The sequence below is a fragment of the Chelonoidis abingdonii genome, chromosome 24, assembly GCF_003597395.2.
Source record: "Chelonoidis abingdonii isolate Lonesome George chromosome 24, CheloAbing_2.0, whole genome shotgun sequence".
NCBI lineage: Eukaryota > Metazoa > Chordata > Testudines > Testudinidae > Chelonoidis > Chelonoidis abingdonii.
In genome coordinates this window covers 17,101,524-17,122,371 of record NC_133792.1, presented here as the reverse complement: position 1 = coordinate 17,122,371, position 20,848 = coordinate 17,101,524, and the positions used below count along the sequence as shown (strand labels likewise).

The window sequence follows — 20,848 nt, the reverse complement described above, 5'->3', positions numbered from 1 at the left end:
AGTCCCCCGGATTGGTGACCAGGACCCGGCAGCGTGAGTGCCACTGAAAATCAGCGCGCGTGCCACAGGTTGCCTACCCCTGTACTATACATTAGTTTGTTTGGTTTCTGGTTCCTTGATGTCAATGTCTGTATGTGACACAAACCTTCTTGTGGCTGCCTTTTCCACCAGAGTTCTGGGATCAGTTGAAGTTGTTTGAAGAACAACTCCCTCATGTCTCCCATCTGGTTATCGACAGCCTTCTTAAAGAGCATGAGCAGCAGCTCAGACACTCCACTGATCAGATCCGGCAACTCTTCAAAGAACAGCTGGAAAAATGGGACAATGCAAAGGTATGGTTTATGGGCATGCTGGTATAAAGTATCTGCTGTGTGACAGAACGTGTTATTGTCATTTACATTAAACTCATTTGCTTGCTTATGCCACTGACTCCTAAACCACCCCTTCATTTCATTTCCTAGTTTCAGTCTCATATTTTTAATTAGAATAGTTAAACTTGGAGGTAAGTTCAGGCTTTCAAAAGCATGTTATGATTTTGTTTTTTTTCCAGTATTTTTACTTGCTGTCCATATGAATCTCTGTTCTGATTAAAAAAATCTTATTCTTGTTTTCACTATAAATATCTCTAAGTGCTTTGTGTTAAGCAGAGTGGTGGTCTTTAGTTGACACTAGTAAGCTTGTATGCACTATTCCTTTGGGAGTAGAGAATCTGGAAGTTCTGTGAATATTCAGTGGATCGGGGCTGGGCACTCCAGAGGAAAGCTCAGAGGTCTCAGGTGGTGTTGTGTGCCTATCACTAACCTGTACAGAGAGAGCAAGGCCTGCGAAGGCCTGGAGGACAGTGCTAGTGCTGCCAGAGGCTGGTGGAGTCAAGGGTCTGACCCACAGTAGGTACAACAAGGTATATGCTAAGGGCAGGTGGTAGTGAGGTGCCTCACAACCCAGGGGACCCCTAAGAAGTGTCACAATGTCACTGATGTCTCAGGGTTCTCTGCTGAAGCCTACCTGCTTCCCTCACCCTCTGTCATCTCTCTGTCCCCACTCTGATCTATCTGGGGATTCTCTCTGTGCAGCTTGTTGCTATTCTTTATAGGGGAATCAGCTGATCCCTGCTCAGGTGTATCTCCTTAGTAACTAGGGTAGGCTATCCCCAGGCCTTTAGCCATTAAAGAGCATGCCGCCCTGTTACTAGTGATATACAAAAGAGTTATGTTTCTACTCATCCCTCTTTCTCTCTAGGACCTAGTCACACATTCTTTACAGAAAATGCTAGTGATGTATTTGTTTGATTAAAGGCTGAGAACAAGAACAAACTGCGTCCAGCTCTGGGGCACCCAGACAACTTACCCCAGCTGGAGGTTTTGTGCCAGGAGGAGTTAAAAAGACAAAAAAACCAAGCTGATGGGATACTCCTTAACACGCAGACACTGCAGGTATGAGTGACATGCTAGACTGTGGCTTGTTAGAACCTATTTGATTTCTTGCTCAAGGTCAGAGGTTGGAGTTTAGGTTGCATTTTACCTCCCCATTAAAAGTGAACTGGAAAAGACTTTTAGTTTTAGGCAGCCCCCTTAAAGACACTATCTTTTGACTCTGAATTCTGTGTTGTCACCACTAGACCATGCTTTCTTCCTAAGATTGTAGTCAATCTGTTGTTCCTATGGGGTATTTATTCACAGTGCAAACTGAGGAAAGGATGAACTTGCATTTGTCTACTCCCATAATGATGATATTCTTGGTTCTGAAACTAGTGTTGTAGTGACGGCATGTGAGAATGGAGTAATGGTGACATCTCCTGGTTAGCAATCTTAATAGCAGCAGGTGATGGGTGTTTTCCCTGTGGATGTTTCAGTTTTCTGTTTAATCCTATCGTGCAGGTCTTTGGGCAGATTCTGTCCAACTACACAGATCTTCTTATGCCATTTTATAATTGATTATATCAATCTGATCAGTGATGTGTTTGCATTAGGAGCATTCCAGAGAGGCCACTCTGTGAGCTTTTCATAAAGTGCTGCTCTGTAGCTATTGCACAAAAGCGAGGTTGGAGAGCTGTATAATTCTTCGGAGCTGCTCTGAAAGGAGATGAGATTCTTTGGAGGGAGAACTTTTCCCATCTACACTCATACTCAAGTCCTAACTGATAACTATGTCCCTACAGGCCTGTGCTGCTGAGTGTGCCCAAAATTTTGTTTCTGCGCTAGCTAGCCTCACAGAAAACCTGCTTCTGGAGTTAGATGAAAGTATCACCATTGATGACATACAAGTAGCAAGTAAGTCAACTGAATGGAACACTTACTCAGTTCTCCACTTCCTTCTTGATGCTTTCAGTAAAATGTTGTTAAAAGGAGAAATAGAGTTCCTTCAGTAATCTTCTGCACTATTCCTTCTAGAATTGCATATGACTATTGCTTTTCATAGTTGTATTTCATTATACTGAATAACTTGTAATGCCAAATCAGGGCTGCCCAGAGGATTCAGGGGCCCTGGGGCCTTCGGCGGCGGGGGCCCGGCACTTCGGCGGCGGGTCCTGGAATGGAAGGACCCCCTGCCGCCAAATTGCTGCTGAAAATCCAGAATGGAAGAAGCTCCAGGGGCCTGAGCCCCGCGAGAGTTTTCCGGGGCCCCCACAGTGAGTGAAGGACCCCGCTCCAGGGCCCCCGAAAAACTCTCCTGGGGGCCCCTGTGGGGCCCAGGGTCTGGAGCAAATTGTCCCACTTGCCCCCGCTCTGGGCGGCCCTGTGCCAAATGCTGTCATCCCTTGATTTTTTCTTATAGTGTTCCTTGTCAAAAGGTTTCAAGGGAAGTTTTATGCAATTTAAGTTTTTTTTTGTAAAAAATACCCAGAGATTTGGATGGGTGCTAATCTGGTTGCTTATCAGACTAACTACCAGTAAAAATTTAGAGTTTGTGGTTTCAGATCAAGTTCTCAAGAGTGACATATTTGCCTCTCCCTTCTTCCCTGACTGACACTGTAGGTGAGGTTCTGTGCTGCGCCCCTTGGAGATGCAGCACAGACAGCACAGACCAGGGGGAGGAAGTGGTGAGAGTCCAATGGTGGTTTGTGCACTCAAGATTCTAAGTTGCCATGGGGCTGGTACAGCCCCCGGCTGCTCTAATTACAGCTGCCTCCCAGGGCTGCCTGTTAACTAGCCCAGAATCTTTACCCGTGCCAACCCCTAGTATGGGTCTTGTGACCAAACCAAACCAGAACTGGCCCTTAGGATGTTCCAGCACCTTAGTCCCACCACGTGGCAGTTCAGGATGCTATTAACAGGGCTCTAGGGTCAATTGGAAAACTATATCTGTGCTCTGGTGACGAGGTTTAGGAATAGGAGATCCTTGAGTACTATGAAAGGAGAGAATTCAGATGATCCACTGACTTCTTGCAAAGTTACTTCTTGAAAGCTAAAAGTATCCAGCTTTGTACAGTTGCTCTGGAGCAATGATATGTAGCTGGTCTTGTCTCGCTGTTACTAAGTCTGTCCTTCGCTGTGTCCCAGGAATCGAAATGCCAAAAGAGAAGATCTCCACCTTAATCCGTCGTAAACGAGCTGGGCTTTCTTTAGAGATCCATGACATTAAGCCGTTAACTGAACGTGGCAGCAGGTATCACTAGTATATATTGAATGCTTCTCTGCAGATTAAGTATCAGAGGGGTAGCCGTGTTAGTCTGGATCTGTAAAAGCAACAGAGAATCCTGTGGCACCTTATAGACTAACAGACGTTTTGGAGCGTGAGCTTTCGTGGGCGAATACCCACTTCGTCAGACGCAGGTAGTGGAAATTTCCAGGGGCAGGGTATATATGCTAGCAAAGGGCAAGTAGACGATTAAGGAGGTTAGCTTCAATCAGAGATGAGGCCCTGTTTAGCATAGAGGCTTTTGGTGAAAAAACAAGTGGAGGAAACTGGTTTCTTATGCAGCATTTCACAGTCTTTGTTTTAGTCCAGCAGCTGATGGTGTCAAATTTGCAGATGACTGAAGTCAGCATTTGCTCCTTTGAAGGCTGGGTCCTGAATTTTTTGCTGGCCAGGAATGGCCACCCTTAAGGTCTGCTACGTGTGGCCGGGAGGTGAAGTCCCTCTCCTACAGTAGACCTTAGGCCCACACTAGTAGCGACCTTAAGGGTGCATTCCTGCAGCAAAAGAACTCTTCAGACCGACTTCAAAGAGCAAGCTGGCGGAGCTTCAGGTTTAGTATCTGCAAAGTTGTGACCACCCATCAGGCTTCTGGACAAACAACTGTGAATGCTTGCCCCAATTACCAGAACCAGTTTCTCCTCCTTGGTTCACATCTTCATACTGCTGGAACAGGGGCCTCATCTCCTGATTGAACTAACCTCATTATCTCTAACTTGCTTGCTAGCATATATATACCTGCCCCTGGAAATTTCCACTACCTGCGTCTGACTAAGTGGGTATTCGCCCACGAAAGCTCACGCTCCAAAACGTCTGTTAGTCTATAAGGTGCCACAGGATTCTCTGTCTCTGCACATTTTCTGTCAGAAATGCTTCCGGGTACTGTCCACTCAGTTTTCTAGTATACTTGTTGATGTCACTACAGTTGTTGAACTTCCTATGTTCTACCCACAATGATTATGATGTCGTTTCTCTCGTAACTAATGTACTTCACCGAGGGGGGAAACGCCCACCTTGGGACAAACCCTACTTGTTTAGATCATGTGACCACGTATTAATCAATGGGATTTGCACATAACAAAAAAACAAAGCATTTTTTTTGTTCTAGTTTTTTTTTAATAACTAAATTCCCCACTCCCAGGCTAAGAATATGAAAGGCAAGTATTAATCTAGATTCTGCTTTTGTGGAGATTTCTTTCTGGAAAAAATTTCTGTATTTCCTCTTTAGGTATAACTAGCAGTAAAATCATTCTACTCCCTTCCACCTCCTCCACCAACATTTTTTTTTTTTTAATTTCTTGTTTGTGGTTTTAAGGACCTGGCCAGGAATACCCAAGACCACACTCACAGATGTTCCAGACCATATTCTCTGCAGAGAAACTGCCTCTGTGACAACAGCCAAAACTACTCTGGGTCATGTTTCAGCAGAAGCAGCAAGAGATGCAGCCTATGTGGTTTGTGTGGGACAGAGGTGTAATTTCAGGGGGCTATAAGAAAAGAAAACGTACCTGCTCATAAAACCAAGGCACACTGCGAGTCTTTTCAAAGATTCTTCAAAGTCTTCCCCACTTTTCAATAGGACAAAACAATGAATGGTGCCAGAACAGATTATCATTGATATATGTCAGTAGAATTATAGTTTGGACAGTAATGGTATTGTCAGGATTTCCCCCTTGTGCTGTTTCAATACAGCACTCATTTCTCTTCCCAAAGTCTGCAATTTCAGTCTTGGATCCCAAGGCTAATTCTCCCTTGGAGTGGAATGGGTGGTAAGATCCATTCCCATTTCTATCCTAAATCCTGAGTCATCTCAGATTTCTCTTCCTGCCACTAGTAGGGTCACCCTCTTGTCACTTTGGCCAGTAGGAAAAATGAACGGATTCTATTCCAGACTACTTCAAAGCCCTCCAACTCACATTGCAAATAGCTCAAAGAACAGCAAAATCAGCAGCTGGGGAAAGGTGCTTTAAGCCCTCATGGGAGTAAAAGATCAACGTTGCTGGGCCGGTTGTGGAAATGGCTTTATTTCAACAATCATTTTGTATGGAGAGTACAAAATACATATATTACGGCAGAGGTAGCAAGACCATAAAACTGTGTCAGTTTTATATATGTAGTAATGATAATGAAGCACTTGCCTCAAAACACTCCTGTGAGGTAGGCATGGTGTATGCATAGATGTATGTGAGTAATGTTAATCAATGTATATATCATAGAGTACATACATACTGCACAATAAAATACATTTTGGTAAGGCAAAATGAAACAGTGAAGTGTAGGTTCAAGAAAACAGTTTTCATTTTTAGAACAAGAACTCATTTGTTTGGTCTGGAGGTTTTAATGATGGTAGAAGGTTCACAACTTCCCCATCCTCTCTAGGTCTTGTGCCTCAGAGCAGCTTCGTCACACAGTTTAGCTCGTCTCTGTGACTTAGTGAATTCTAGGACAAAAGCAGATTTAAGACTTAGGGCCCTTCCCCCTTCTAGAACAGGTAGATCTTTACTCATATGAACTCATTGAGGTGGGATAGAGCATCTCACACTGTAACCCAATATATACTTAAAAGCAAAACTTACATATTTATTTTGTTTGTTTCAGTATCCATTAAATAAAGGAAAGAAAAGAAAGCAATGAATAATTAAATACCTGTATAGCTCTATTGTGAAATGTGGAAAATAAGTGGCCTGTACACAAATCATTTGAAGCAGCAGGGCAGGGCATGGAGTTAGAAACTAAAAGAAATGGCAGGTATATCTGATTTTAACCAGTCTCTTCTTCTTGGTTATTTGTTCAGAAATATAAGCATAAGCTGGAAGAGGAGTTTGCCAAGATTAAGGAGGAAAACACAGCCCAGCTAATGAAGGCTCAGCGCTGGGAGAGTTGGTGGAAACAATCTGTTCAGAAGATAAAGCAGCTGTATGCATGAACCTCTTGTTACATATAAATCTGTGTTAATAATATATCAGTGTCTTTGTTCTACAAATAAAACTTTATACTCTACTTTATTAGAGAAAAAGTTTGATTGTCCTGTAACTTTCCTAGAATAATTGGTGAATGTCTGTAAATGGTCCATGGACAGTCCGTCTTTGCTGACTGGTCTATGTCCAAAGCTGATTCTGTCATGAGAATAATTAGTTGTTCTTGTGTCTCTTTATAACAGCTACTAACTGATGGAGGTTAGGAAGAAATTCCTTCTATAGACTAGTTATTTTGTAATTGTCCTCTATTGGATTACTTGAACCTTACTCTGAGGTATTTAGTACTGGCCAGTTTCAGAGACAGGATGCTGCATTAGCTGCACCATAGATCTCATCCAGTCTGGCAGTTCCTGTAACTAAGGTACTTGATACCAAAAGGCTGATTAGTCTGTAATTAGGACCATCTGTAGCACCTTTTTAACATTGCTGCCCTCTGGAATAATAACTGGTTATATTAAGACACTGAGTATTTTTGTTAATAACTCAGCCACCTTCAGTCTTAAATTCCCTGAGAACTCTGGGATTTATCACATCCCTTGTCCTTGTATCCGGACTGAAAATGCCTTGTTCTTCCCTCCTAGAGCTTATTTTCTAAACCTTGAATCACATACAGTGTTTTCTTCTGAGCTCGCTCTTTCTCTTTATTGTAGTGAACTTTAAGGATTCTAGTCTTAAGGGGTCAAAAGTGTACGTGCTTTAGCTCATCTTTTGGCCATTAAAAAATATTTTATTACATGCAGATAAATTCAAGCCTCTTAGGTAGACTTTTTTAACAATCCTCCAATCATTCAAGCTAGGGCATTAGTATATTCTCTAAAGGATGTAATTAACATACTAATTGCATGAGATTTTTGAGAGCCGGGTTTGAACTGAGGGCAGGAGGTTGCTGTTAAGTTGTTCCTTGGGTTGGAACTCCATGAATTGTTTTATTTTATTGTACTCCAGCAGCTCTACTCTGAAAAGAGACTCTTTGGGCCAGAACCTTAGCTGGTGTAAATTAATATAGCTCTGTTGGAGCTACATCAGTTTATTCTGGTGCTGTAAAAGTGATTGTGTGAGTTTAATGGTTATTGTCTTGATGATAATTCAGTTTGCCACCTTTCAAGCTTCAAGCTCAGCCTGGTCTCTAAGCATCAGAATGGTTTCTTTCCTTCTCATGCATCGTCATCAGAAGTAAACATTGTGCAGGCCCCTATTAACTCTTGGTGGCAGCCCCATTGGACCAAGTGAAGCCTTCAGTGACAAAGCTACATTTTGCACTATTGTTTCTTGATTCTGATACCTTTATGTGGAGTCCTTTCCTGCTTTCTGTCATGTCTGAAGTGGCTCATAACCATGAGTGCCAGCCTCAGGGCAAGAAGCAGGGCAGAAACCCTAAACAGATTGCGTGTTCTATAATTAGGTTTCACCAACCCAGTAACAAGTATGAATTCCTAAGTACGATAATAGTCTTACCGTGGAGTCACAGACCGTCCCCTGGGGCATTCTAGTCTATTTTGTCAGCTAGGCAAGCTGAATTTAGTGACAGTTGGTTGCTGTACACCAGTGGTCTCCAAACCTCTTACACACAAGAAAACTTTGAATTTAAGTGCAACCCAGGATCTGCCCTGCCCTGCTCACTCCATCCCCCTTCCCTCTGTCACTCGCTCTCCCCTAATCTCACACACTTTCACCATGCTGGGGCAGAGGGTTGGGGTATGGGATGGGGTGCAGGCTCTGGGCTGGGGCTGAGGGGTTTGAAGTGTGGGAGGGGGTGAGAGGTGCAAGCTCTGGGAGGGTGTTCAGGGCTGGGGCAAGCGCTTGAGTGCAGGAGAGGGTTCGGGTGCAGGAGGGGGTATGTGATTCTGGCTCTGGAAGGGGGCTTAGGGCTGGGGCAGGGGGTTCTAGGTGCAGGAGGGGGCACAGGGTGCTGGCTTCTGGAGGGGGCTGGGGTTGGTGTGTGGGAGGGGATGCCTGCTCCCACTGGGCAGCACTTACCTCAGGTGGCTCCAGGTCAGCAGTGCAGCCAGGCTAAGGCAGGCTCCCTGCCTGCCCCAGCCCCATGCTGCTCCCAGAGTACAACCCTGTGGCCCATGGGGAGTCGGGGGAGGACAAGAGGCTCTGTGTGCTGTCCCTCCGTGACCTCCATGACAGCCTCATTGACCTCCACGACAGCCTTAGTTATAAGTCCAGTACCTATTTTACTCATGTTAACACACACGTGAAACAGACTGTTTTCCGGCAATGAATTTGTCAGTGCTCAGCTGAGGCCAAAGCCTTGGCAAGAGCTGGCACCTGGTCTGCTGGCATCACACTCACTATAAATGCTGGGGAGTTGTAGTGCTGGTTGCTATAAAACAGGTAAATGAGTGTTAGCCAGTGTTTTACAAGATTTTCTCTCCTTACGTTTTATAGCTATTCCCTATGATGATTTTCACCCACTTGATCCAAGATTTAGGAGGCTGCCATAGTTAGATGTTACACTAACAGCACTGATGTGGTTATGAAATGGGCTCCCCGGCAGTGGCAGATGCTCTCGATTCTCTCATCCTCAGGGGACGTTCGGCACATCACATGCAGTATCCAGTGTGTGTTTGCTCATGCACTCCCAGGCTAATGGAGAGCTTTGAATTGCGGACCCTTTTTGAATTGCAGATCCCAGGTATGTTTTCGAAGGGTGTGTTTACATTGCAGCTGGCAGCCAGTCTGGGTAGTCAGATTTGCGCTAACTCAGCGCGGGCTAGCATGCTAAAAATAGCAGTGTGGACCCTGGTCCAGATCCTCTGTGTCTGAGCCCAGGTGGCTAGCCCGAGTCTCTGCCCAACCCCAATGTCCACACAGCTATTTTTAGCCTGCTAGCTAAAGCTGAGCTAGCATGTGTCTGTCTGCCTGGGCTGGGAAGCTCATCCCCATCTGCAGTGTAGACATATCTCAGCGGGTTTTATAATGTCTAAATTTGGCATCTGGTCCTTGGTAGCTATTTTTTAGTGGCCCAACAATCCTTAAACAGCAGGTTTGAGTTGCTTTGGAGGTCTTTCTTTTTGCTGGTATTCCTTGCGAAGGATTGTGTACAGCAAGTTGATTCCTTTGGGGCAATTTTCCAGTAGGAAGAATTAGGGTTTTACTGGGGTGGAAATACACCCCAGAGCCGAGGCCCAGCACAAGGACTAGACACTATCTAAAACTGGCTCAAGGGAGTCCTGAGTGTTGCATTAGCCTTGTGCTGACCCTTTGCACGGGTTGAATTTCACACTGTATTAGGATCTGTTTGTGTAAGAGTGGGTAAAGTCCTCCATTAAGATACATTCTTCATTTCTATTTGCTCCCCTAGGCTCAGACAAAAAGCAGCCAGGTCAAAAAATGTTCATTTGCTGGAGGCTCAGGTGTTCCTTGGAAGGTGTTTTTCAAACATTTCATCCTTGCTAAGATTGGACTGTGCTGCGTTAATGACATCCCAGGGGCTGGCCAGGCACAGTTGGATGGCAGACTTCTAATTAAGAGGCACCCTTCATGGCTCCTGTCACACTGCCTGGAGTGGCTCACAACTGCGGGTGCCAGTCTCAGGTCAGACTGTCAGAAAATAGGGCAGATACCCCAAACTGGTGGTAAATTCTGTGATTAGATTTCACCAAGCCAGTAACAAATGTGCACTCCCGGATCACTAGTTTAGTCTTACAATGGAATCACAAACTGTTAGGTTCTCCAGTCTATCTTACTACCCAGACAAAGTAGACTTGATGATAAAAAGGTTATATAAACCAAAGACCACATTACATTAGGTTACTCCCAACACTTAGCCCAGATCCATGGATGCTCTCAATCTCACACCAAAGAGAACTCAGACAGCCAATTTCTCTAGTAAACTTACTAAATGCTTATTAGCTAAGAAAAGAAAACGAGAATTATTGAGAGGTTAAAGCTGGTGAAATATATTACCAGGTGAGTGCAAGTTTATAAATCCAAAATGGTAGTAGAGATGTAGTAATCTGCTAGGTTTCAGAGTAGCAGCCGTGTTAGTCTGTATCCGCAAAAAGAACAGGAGTACTTGTGGCACCTTAGAGACTAACAAAGTAATCTGCTAGTTTTCCTTCAGTCTCTCAGGGTTACCCAAAATAACATTGGGGATCTCTGCCTGGCATCTGGAATGCTTCTGTGTGAGTATCCAAATAGTTCAGAGACACAAGATCGTTCCCTGAATCCTTATTTGTAGTTTCTTTTTCCACACACAAAGCAATCTGTCCATGCTTTTCCCCATGAGGGTTTCCTTTGCTGAAGTGAGTGAGGAATGCATCTTGAATCTTTGACCTCCAATCGTTACACCAATGACCGTTTGCTTTCAAGCTAGCCTCTTCTTCATTTGCATCCCCCCAAGGCTTTATCTGCATTTAATGTTTGTTTATTTAGTTACAAAGTATATATATCCTGCAAAGGCCTGCCATTAAAAGGAACATCCCTTTAGTTTCCTGAAGTTTACACATAGAAAAAGTAAATTCTCATCTTAATACTACTACACACTTTTGATCTGGGGTTTATTAAGTATAGATGTACATAATGTCGTGCAATAGCATTCAACGGGTTACAGATAAGTAAAGTCAATATCATTCAGATTTCCTTTGAAAGAAATTAACATTCGAGTGAATTTAAGTCACTTCTTTGATATTCACACACAAGTGAAATGGCCTATTGCTCTGACCTGAGCTGGCCTGTCAGGGTCACAGTTCCTTCTGGAAAACTTGTGCTCCAATAGTCTGTCTATAACAGGGGTAGGCAACCTCTGGCACACGTGCCGAAGGCGGCACGCGAGCAGATTTTCAGTGGCACTCACACTGCCCGGGTCCTGGCCACCGGTCTAGGGGGCTCTGCATTTTAATTTAATTTTAAATGAAGCTTCTTAAACATTTTAAAAACCTTATTTACTTTACATACAACAATAGTTTAGTTATATATTATAGACTTATAGTGAAATAGACCTTCGTGAGAGAAATCATTTATAAATGTGGGATGACTGGCACACGAAACCTTAAATCAGAGTGAATAAGATGAGACTTGGCACAGCCAATCTGAAAGGTTGCCACAGACTCTTTGTTGCTTTTACAGATCCAGACTAATCACCATCACCGCTTTATACGAGTTCCTTCGGCTGTCTATGGGGTGGAGTCTTGTTCTGTATCCCTAACAATGGATTCCTCTGGCTGACCAGTCCACCTCCTCTGCAGTTCTTTGCCATTTGGAACAGAGAAAATGGGACGATATTTCAACACAAACAAACGTGAGTTTTATAAAAAACCCCAGCACCATAATAGTCCCTATTTTGTCAATCTGGACAGCTATGAGATTCAAGAGCTGTTTTCTGATTCCTATTCTCTTATTTGCTCAATGTCACTTTCACTGTGGCAGCTCTGCAGTAGCAACACTTTATAGGGCAGGCATCTGGCCAATATTTCTTTTTTGTCTGGTGTAAATGGTGCAGCTCTCATTGAACTTGCAATGGCTGATTCACTTCATTATTCCAGCAGAGTAATTTGCCTATTTTTTAATTTACGTTATTATTCGTTAGAGCAGTTTGTTCTAGATCTAGGTGGGGGTCGTGGCTCAATGTCCCTTTCATAGGGGCCACACGCCCCCCCTCACACTTGGGCTCAGCGACTTGAAACCCCGATCCCTGTTTGGCGCTCCCACGGGACTGAAGCTGGAGGCACAGGGCTGAATTCAGAGCCCCAAAGCCTTGGTTTGCTCTCCGTGTGTGGGCTAGAAGTCTCTGACGCTATGTGTGTCAGATGTTGGTAGGAGGGTTGTGAAGGACTGTCGGAAGATTTTGTTCAACGTTGAGTTTAGCTGAGCTTGTTTCACCTCTCTAGGACAGGTACGAAAGGTGTTTTGTGCTAGCAAATGTTCTTTTGCAGTCTCAGCCTGGGAAGCCAGCGTGTTTAGAAAAAGCCTGGCCCTTTGCCATTTAAAAATAGTTCAGTTGTGGGAAAGCTCCCACATGCCTATGTATTGAGGTTTTTTACGATGCTATATGCCTAAAGTATTATTTAGTATAAGATCTGTCTTTGTCTTGCTGCTTTGGACTCGTTCCCTGCTTTGAACTAGCAACGTGCCGAGTCCCCGTTGCGGGTGTGTTTTCCTTACCTTCATTAAAAGCCATATCACTCACTGTGTGTGTGTGTGTGTGTCGTCCCTGCAGAGCACTTAGGCACGTAACAGAGGGCATTGCCTCCCCCTCCCTTCAGCGTGAGATCATGGCAGTCCTGGGGGCAGCACCACCCCTACTCCTCTGCCTACCCCCAGCCAGGCCAGAGCTGGGAAGCTGGAGCTGGGCACTGCGGGGCAGCTGCTGGTATGGATGGTGCCATGGAGTAGGCAGCAGCAGTGTTCCTTCCTCTCCTGATGGTGCCCAGGGTTGAAGCTGCTCCTCAGCTCCCAGTCCCCTTTGCTCCCACAGAGGCAGCTGGTAAGAGCCCCCCTGTTTGGGGAGACCCAGGTCCATGGCTGGCAGATCCCTCCAGGAACAGGGACCGCTGGGGAGTCCTCCCAGCGCACATCCCCTAATACCTCTCTCCGTGCACCCTGAGCTATCCCCTGCCTGCACACAGCCCCAGCTATCCCCTCGCTGCTCCCTGAGCTACCCCCCTGCCTGCACACAGCCCCTAGTACCCCTTCCCAGTGTCCTGAGCTACCCACTGCATGCACACAGTGCCAGCTACTCCCTCCCTGCACCCTGAGCTACCCCCTGCCCACACACAGCCCCGCTACCCCCTCCCTGCAATCTGAGCTACCCCCCTGCCTGCACACAGCCCCTAGTACTCCCTCCCTGCACTCTGAGCTACCCCCCTGCCTGTACACAGCCTCAGCTATCCCCTCCCTGCCTGTTTCCTGAGCTATCCCTCTGCCTGCATACAGCGCCAGCTACTCCATCCCTGCACCTTGAGCTATCCCCCGTTCCCTGCTCCCTGAGGTGTCCCCTGCCTGCACATAGCCCCAGCTACCCTCTCCCTGCTCCCTGAGCTACCCCCTACCCGCGCACAGCCCCAGCTACCCACCTCCCTGTTCCCTGAGCTACCCCCCTGCCTGCACACAGCCCCCGCTATCCCCTCCCAGTGTCCTGAGCTATCCCCTGCCTGCACACAGCCCCGAGTACTCCCTCCCTGTACTCTGAGCTACCCCCCTGCCTGCACACAGCCCCAACTACCCCCCCCACACCCTGAGCTGCCCCCTGTCCCCACACAGCCTCTAATACCCCGTCCCTACACCCTGAGCAACACCCCTGCCTGCACACAGCCCCTAGTACCACCCTCCTCCCTGTGCCCTCAGCTAACCCCCTACCTGCACACATCCCCTAGCAACTCCCTACCTCCACCCTGAACTACCCCTGCCCTCACACAGCCCCTAGGAACCTCGTCCCTGCACCCTGAGCTGTTTTCAAATTTTTTGAGCTAAGCCCCCCACCTTTGAGTTATAATTTTTGGTTTCTGCCCCCCACAGACAGGCTGGGCGGCCTGCTGAGGTGAGTGAGGGGGTGGAGGTGGCACTTCCTCCCTGGACCCCACCAGGCAGCAGTGGCTCGAGCCTCCCTGGCTCCAGCCCCGCCCCAAACAGCAGTCAAACTATGTGTATGCCCAAGTCCCCCACCCCCATCCCTGCTGGGCTCCGGAGTTTTTATAGCATGTTGAGGGGGGGCTCAGAGAGAAAAAGGTTGAGAACCTCTGATGTAGAGCACTCAGGAAACCTTCGGTGCACCGAAAACACAACAATGGATGGAAATCTTGTGCTCGGTAAAAGCGTTGATGAATGTGCTGCACCGGAAATGATTGCTGTGTTGTGATCATGCTGTCCGTGCCAGAGCCAAGTTAACTCATTTTGTTACTGATCGTGGTGAGAAGCACTGACTAGTCTGTCTGAAGCCAGATACTGGATCTGAGACCATAAAATTAGTTCTTAGAACTGAGAAGATTGGATATGCTCGTGCCAGGACATGATTTTGGGGATCCAATAGATGATGGGAATATATTTTAAGGAGGGAGTCCAGTGAGCAAACTTCCCTTCTCAGAGTGAAAATACCCTCATGATATCCAAGTCTGGTCATTTGTCAGACGATGTTGTAACTTGAACCTTATTTAATCACAGCTTTCAGAAACCAGAAGGACTTGTTCTGCAAAAAAAATCTTTCATGGAAAGTCATCAAGAACAGGTATTTATCTGAGACCAGAACATTTTTTAGAGCTGAAGGGGTGGAGCGGATGTATCATTTTGGTCCAGATGTACATACAAGTTAGTTTACCAGAAGTAAAGTAAAGCATAGCAGTATCCACTTGAAGCAAAGCCTTTGTGGAACCTGAGTAAGTATGAAAGAGTTGTTAGCTATTTTTCTGTAATTTTGAAGGCTGGCATGGAATAGTGCATTAATTACATCTTCCCCAGGATTGGTTTCACTTTCTTTTGACATTGAGTTTTACTGATCTTTGGCCCTAATGGTACGAACGGGTATATGACAAAGATGCTGAATGTTTCACGCACAATGGACCAGATTCTGAACTCTGCTTATTCCAATGTAAATCAGAAGGAACGCCACTGAATGAAGTTACTCCAGATTCAGAGTAAAACTGAGCTGGGAACCTGGCCTGATGAACTGATTGTGTTGCCATGTATGTACTCTTTCAAGGGAAAGTGTAGGGATTTATTTTATAAAGAGAGATTTTAGAGGTGTGTGGTGTTTACTAAAAAAATTAGTTAAATCTGAGCTAAAATATTCACAGCACACACAACTACATGCATTTTTCACAGTACATTGATTCAGCTAGTGAGACTTAACGGTAGTTGTCCCCTCCAGATGCTCTGGTGAGAGGCACAGTAGAAATATCTATGTCTGACAGCCTGCCTTACACTTTTTAAGGTAAATTCTCCACATAAAATTGCCATTGAATCAGTTGAGCATATGCTGCCGGGGCTTTATTTGCAATGAATTAAACACCAGCTGTGAGGGAGAGGATGACTGAGCAGAATGGGAGGGCGATATGGAGCCTTCTGTCTTCAACTTACTGATTCAAACCCTGCCCAGTTTGGCTTTTGAGTTTGGTGGGATGTCAGTCTAATTCTCAGTGGGCCAGTGGACACCTCAGAAAAGCTACCACCACAATCACCCTGAACTTCCTCCCATTGCCCTCCCCACAGCAGAGAGGCCAAGGCTGTATGGGGAGAGGTGCCTTGGCAGGGCATTGTGTGTGGAGGTCATGGCCTGGGTTTAGCATGACCAGATCTCCCGATTTTATACGGACAGTCCCGATTTTTCGGTCTTTTTCTTATATAGGCTCCTATTACCCTCCACCTCCTGTCCTGATTTTTCACACTTGCTGTCTGGTCACCCTATCTGTGCATCATATGGCCTGTGGTGCGCATGCCTTGCATGGCAAGAGGAAGGTGAGCTGAGTAATTCCTGGTGACTGAGTTGTGGGGAGACTGTGCGGGGCTGTAGACTGCGGGAGTGATGTCCCAGCCCTCAGTGAAGTTAATGGGACCATTACCACTGATTTCACAGGGGTCAGGAGTTTAGTTTAGGCGGCAGTGAGCTGCGAGAATGCCCACTGTTGCACAGTGTAAATCTAATAGTAGTGGGATTCTAGCAACAGTCCTGTGAAAACACCATGTGTTTTCACAGGACCTAATCTTTTATCCATCAATGTCACTGGGAGTTGAAGGTGCTGAGGATTGGGCTCCAAACCAGCCTCGCAGTGACTTCCTGTTCTGCTGCTCAGACCACATGGCTTCTGTTGTGGCCTCCCCTTTTTCTCTGCAAAGAGTCCAGACTGCTAACCTTCAAAGCACCTCCTGATTGTGCCCCTGCCTATCTCCAGCGCTGCCCTCCTTCTCAATCTCTTTCTCATCCCTTCTTCCATGCCACCCAGCTAACTGCTGCTGAGCAGCCCACTATTTTCTGCCTGCTGCAAGCTCCTGGAACCCCGCAGGTTCTGTGACCCATCCAAGCTCACGTGATCAAACCACAGGCTGGTTGGCCTGTGCTGTATTGTTCTGTCTCGTAGCCACTTGTGCCTTAACTGCAGGGTGACCTTATTTGTGGGGAAGCGTTTAAAAAAAAAAGTCCCACAGCTAAAGGAAAACACAAGTCTCATCATAAAATCGCACGAGTTGGCAACACTGCAGTGGGCTTCTGGCAATGCTGAGCATTATGCTCTGTAGTGTTTCCAGGATTGGGCCCTGCTGATGTCATTATGGGCTGGCCTGAGCGAGGGCTGGCCTGCAAGCTGCACTGCCCCAGAAATAGCTTCAGAGACACCCCAGTTAGGCACAAATCCCCTGGTGCTCCCCTCTTGCACTTGGCAGGGAGGTAAAACGTCTGCCACAACTTCTCCAGCTTCAGCCAGCTCTGTGAATGGGCCTGGGGAGGTGTTATTCTGCCTTGTATGCACAGCTGCCCATTTTTGGAGGGAGGCAGGGCACACGGTCCTTGCTTCCTCCCCGCCCCCCAGCTCCCTACCAGCAAATCGGTCCAAGCAGGTCTTACCCAGCCATGCTTCCCTACTCCCCTGCCTGGCTGCATAAGAACCAGCCAAAAACCTAGCACTATAACCATTTAAAAGAACACGTAGTCAAGCTTTGTACCGAGCATCTTTGCCTATGCTCTGTGACTGCCTGCTGCTTGTCTTTGCCATCCTCCCTCTGCTCCCATCCTACAATAGCTTAATAAGACTACAGAAAAAATCTTTGCACTAGGTAGGCCCTGGATAAATATAGTAGGTCATTCTCCAGGGCTGTCGGGCCATCGTCATTTCCCAGCACAACATTAAAACGTGACAGGCTGAAAATTGTTGCTCTGGAGATGAGACGTCTTATGCCAAGACTAATCCTGGGCTGAGTGTTTACCCTTGGCGGGTAGTTGTTAGTCCTCCTCTAGACACCTTGGCTGCAATGCAGTCCCTGGAAACAACTGTGGCTGCAGTGCAGCAGCACTGCCAGCTCTGTTACCACTGTAATCAGGAGAGGCAAGTCTGAGCACAAGAGAACAGCCAGAAGGGAAGGGCTGATAGAAAATCTGGTTTAGTTCCTACTTGGGGATCTGCAGAACACTCAGGTAAGAGTCTGAAATTGCCAAACGTGAATCTATTAGGATTTTAAATGTCAGGATGCCCTGATTTTTCTTCATTGAGAATTGGTGCCGTTTCTTGGCAAGCGCCAGCTCCTCCTATCAAGATACTATGGAGATGGGCACCATAGAAATGTGTGTGTGATAGTAAAGAAACTTCAACTGCTTTCTGCTCCCTGCCTCGCAGGAGTGAAATTAGAAATGAGCAGATACTGATTAGTCCATCTAGTGCATTGCCCACTCTCCCCTGGGCCCGCGCAGGATGGATCCCCATTGTACATTCTCCAGTGCTGCATGGACAGGTGATATCCAAGCGTTGTTTACAGCTATGGGGCAGCTTCATGTTCAGTCCCCAGCAGAGGCTGCTCTGGGCATAGGCAAGCTAGGCAGCTGTCTGGGGCAGCAGATTCATCAGCAAGTTGGGATGTGACCCACCTGGCACTAGTTGTCTGTGTGCATCCAGCTGATGCACATTAACAATTCATTAAAGCACTTTGAGATGGTTCCTCTTGACCCTCCCATGCCATCAGCTGCCTTCTCTAGTGTCCAGCCCCATCTATCCCGTGTCCTATTGCTCCACCTCATCTGCCCCATGATCTGCTCTCTGCCCTGTTTTCCTAGCCTCCATGTCCTAGTCTCTCCCTACCCCATTTGCCCCTCACTGCATCCTGAACCCCACCATATCTGTCCTCTGTGTCCTGGTCTCCTCCCGGTCCTGGTCCCCATCCCTTCCCCATGTCCAGACTCTAGTCCCCCTGTATTATCCCCCCATTGTTCCCCCATGTCTTGCATCCCTCACTTCTCCCAGCCACATGATGGGGACTCTCCATCCTGTGACTTGGTGCAGCTCCACCTGCACTAGTGTTGTCAGGCGTCCGGTGTTCAACCAGAACACCTGATCGGAAAGGGACCCACCGTTAAAAGTCTAGTCAGCGACGCAGCGGGGCTAAGGGTACGTCTACACTGCACGATTATTTCGAAGTAGTTTAAACCGATATTACGAAACCGATGTTATAAAATCGGTTTTGCGCGTCCACAATGCGATCACAAAATCGATTGCTTGTAAAGGTATATACTGGCCTTATAATATTCACGCCTTTCTTTCGCCTCCAACCTAATCCGCATCTGCTCTCCCTTCTCGATGCCTCGATTCGCTGTCTCGCAGTCCCACTACACACTTGCGGCTTTCTTCCTACGTATAACCTCCCTGCAGAGCCTCACGTCCCATATCTCCCTCACCCAGACGTGTAGAAGCGTGGTGGAAGGCTTTCTGCACCGCCTACTCCTCCACACCCCTGCATGAGTTCAAGGCAAAGGCTGTAATTACGCTACAATGTGCTTAGTAGCCTTTCCTTCGCCCTTCTATTCCAAAAGCACAGCAGGTCAGCAGGGACACCTCCTAATTCTCTGCCTTTTTTTATAGTTCCTTTGTAATACAGAATACATCAAAAGGGGGAGGGTGGGTTGCTTACAGGGAATCTAGTAAGGATAAAACTCATGATTTTTAACAGATGATTAATTACTAATTGAATAATAAATGATTTTTAAACGATACAGAATTTTATTCCTTCGCCAACCTGTAATGAAAAGAGGGAGGGTGGGTTGCTACACTGAATAAGTCCATCAAGTGCGGAGGTTCATCAAGGGAAGCAAACAGTCACACCGTACCCTGGGCCGTGCTGAATTGTTTTAAGGCTCTTCTGATGCGCGAGCGCCTCCAGTGTGGCTCTTCTAATCGCCCTCGTCTTCTGGCTGCTCGTACTCAGCGGCCAGGTGATTTGCCTCAGCCTCCCACCCAGCCATAAATGCCTCCCCCTTAGTCTCACAAGTTGTGGAGCACACAGCAAGCAGCAATAGCAAGCGGGACACTGGTTTGCTGAGGTCTGAGCGAGTAAGTAATGATCGCCAGCGACCCTTAAACGGCCAAATGCACATTCTACCAACCAATCCGGCACTTGCTCAGCCTGTAGTTGAACAGCTCCTGACCACTGTCCAGGCTGCAGTGTATGGCTTCATGAGCCATGGCATCAAGGGTAGGCTGGTCCCCAGGATAACTATAGGCATTTGAACATTCCCAACGGTTATTTTCTGGTCTGGGAAGTATTCCTTGCTGCAGCCGTTTAAACAGACCAGTGCTCCTGAAGACGCGAGCGTCATGAAACCTCCTGGCCATCCCACGTGGATGGAGTGAAACGTCCCTTGTGGTCCACCAGTGCTTGCAGCACCATTGAAAAGTACCCCTTGCGGTTCACGTACTGGGTGCCCTGGTGTTCTGGGGCCAAGATAGGGATATGGTTCCATCTATGGCCCCACCACAGTTCGGAAAACCCATTGCAGCAAAGCCATCCACTCTCACCTGCACGTTTCCCAGAGTCACAACCTTTCGTAGCAGCAGCTTAACGATTGCTTTGGCTACTTGCATCACTGCAGCCCCCACAGTAGATTGCCCCACTCCAAATTGAATTCGCCGACTGACCGTAGCTGTCTGGCGTTCAGCGCTTCAGAGGCTATTGCCACTCGCTTCTCCACTGTGAGGGCTGCTCTCATGTTTGTTATTACGGCGTTTCAGGGAGGGGAAAGCATGTCACCAAAGTTCTAAGAAAAGTGCTCTTACGCATGCGAAAGTTTCGCAGCCCTGCGAATCGTCCCACACCGTCAAAACAATGCGGTCCACCAGTTGGCTTGTTTCCCGTGCCCAAATTCGGCGTTCAATGGGTAGTAGATGCCCGTTAATAGCAGTAGCTCAAAACGCTGGGGCCAGCGGTTATGGAATTCTGCCTCCATCTCGTCATCGCTGTCTCCACTCAGCAATAGCTGCCTCCTCCTCTCCTCCTGCCTTTGCAGTTCATTGTTCAGTATAGTCAGCACGAGAGGTACGCGAGGTGTTGACAACGTCAGGACACGTTTGTGATCTCAGGGTCCATGATTGCTGTGCTATGGCGTTTGCTCAATGCACTCCGCCGAAAAAACGCGCCAAAGGGTTTGTCTGCTGCCCTCACAAAGGAGGGGTGAGGCTTTACCCAGCACCATCCCGGGGCTATGTTTCTGCCCTCAGGCACTGTGCTCTCAACCCGGAAGTGGAACTATGGGATAGCTGGAGGACAGCTACCACAGTGCACCGCTCCTAAAATCGATGGTTAGCCTTGGACCAATGGAC

General features: G+C 47.0%; 2 protein-coding genes across 5 annotated transcripts in view; both read left to right on the top strand.

The window, feature by feature from the left end:
* CCDC180 (coiled-coil domain containing 180) overlaps positions 1-6,636 on the top strand; it is a 44,538-nt gene extending 37,902 nt beyond the window's left edge. The window contains exons 33-38 of the mRNA XM_032778965.2: positions 172-332; positions 1,296-1,433; positions 2,159-2,270; positions 3,501-3,606; positions 4,952-5,090; positions 6,431-6,636. Coding sequence (XP_032634856.1) covers positions 172-332; positions 1,296-1,433; positions 2,159-2,270; positions 3,501-3,606; positions 4,952-5,090; positions 6,431-6,562 — 788 coding nt within the window. The 3' untranslated portion in view covers positions 6,563-6,636. The remainder of the gene's footprint in view (positions 1-171; positions 333-1,295; positions 1,434-2,158; positions 2,271-3,500; positions 3,607-4,951; positions 5,091-6,430) is intronic.
* Positions 6,637-14,383: 7,747 nt separating this feature from the next.
* GBGT1 (globoside alpha-1,3-N-acetylgalactosaminyltransferase 1 (FORS blood group)) overlaps positions 14,384-20,848 on the top strand; it is a 28,114-nt gene continuing 21,649 nt past the window's right edge. For 2 of the 4 annotated variants that reach the window (XM_032779012.2, XM_032778997.2), the window contains exon 1: positions 15,907-16,010. The gene's annotated coding sequence lies outside the window, so the exon portion shown is untranslated. Of the gene's footprint in view, positions 14,785-15,906; positions 16,011-17,583; positions 17,680-20,848 lie in introns of those variants that run through there. The other 2 variants (XM_075060440.1, XM_032779003.2) reach the window with 2 other exon arrangements.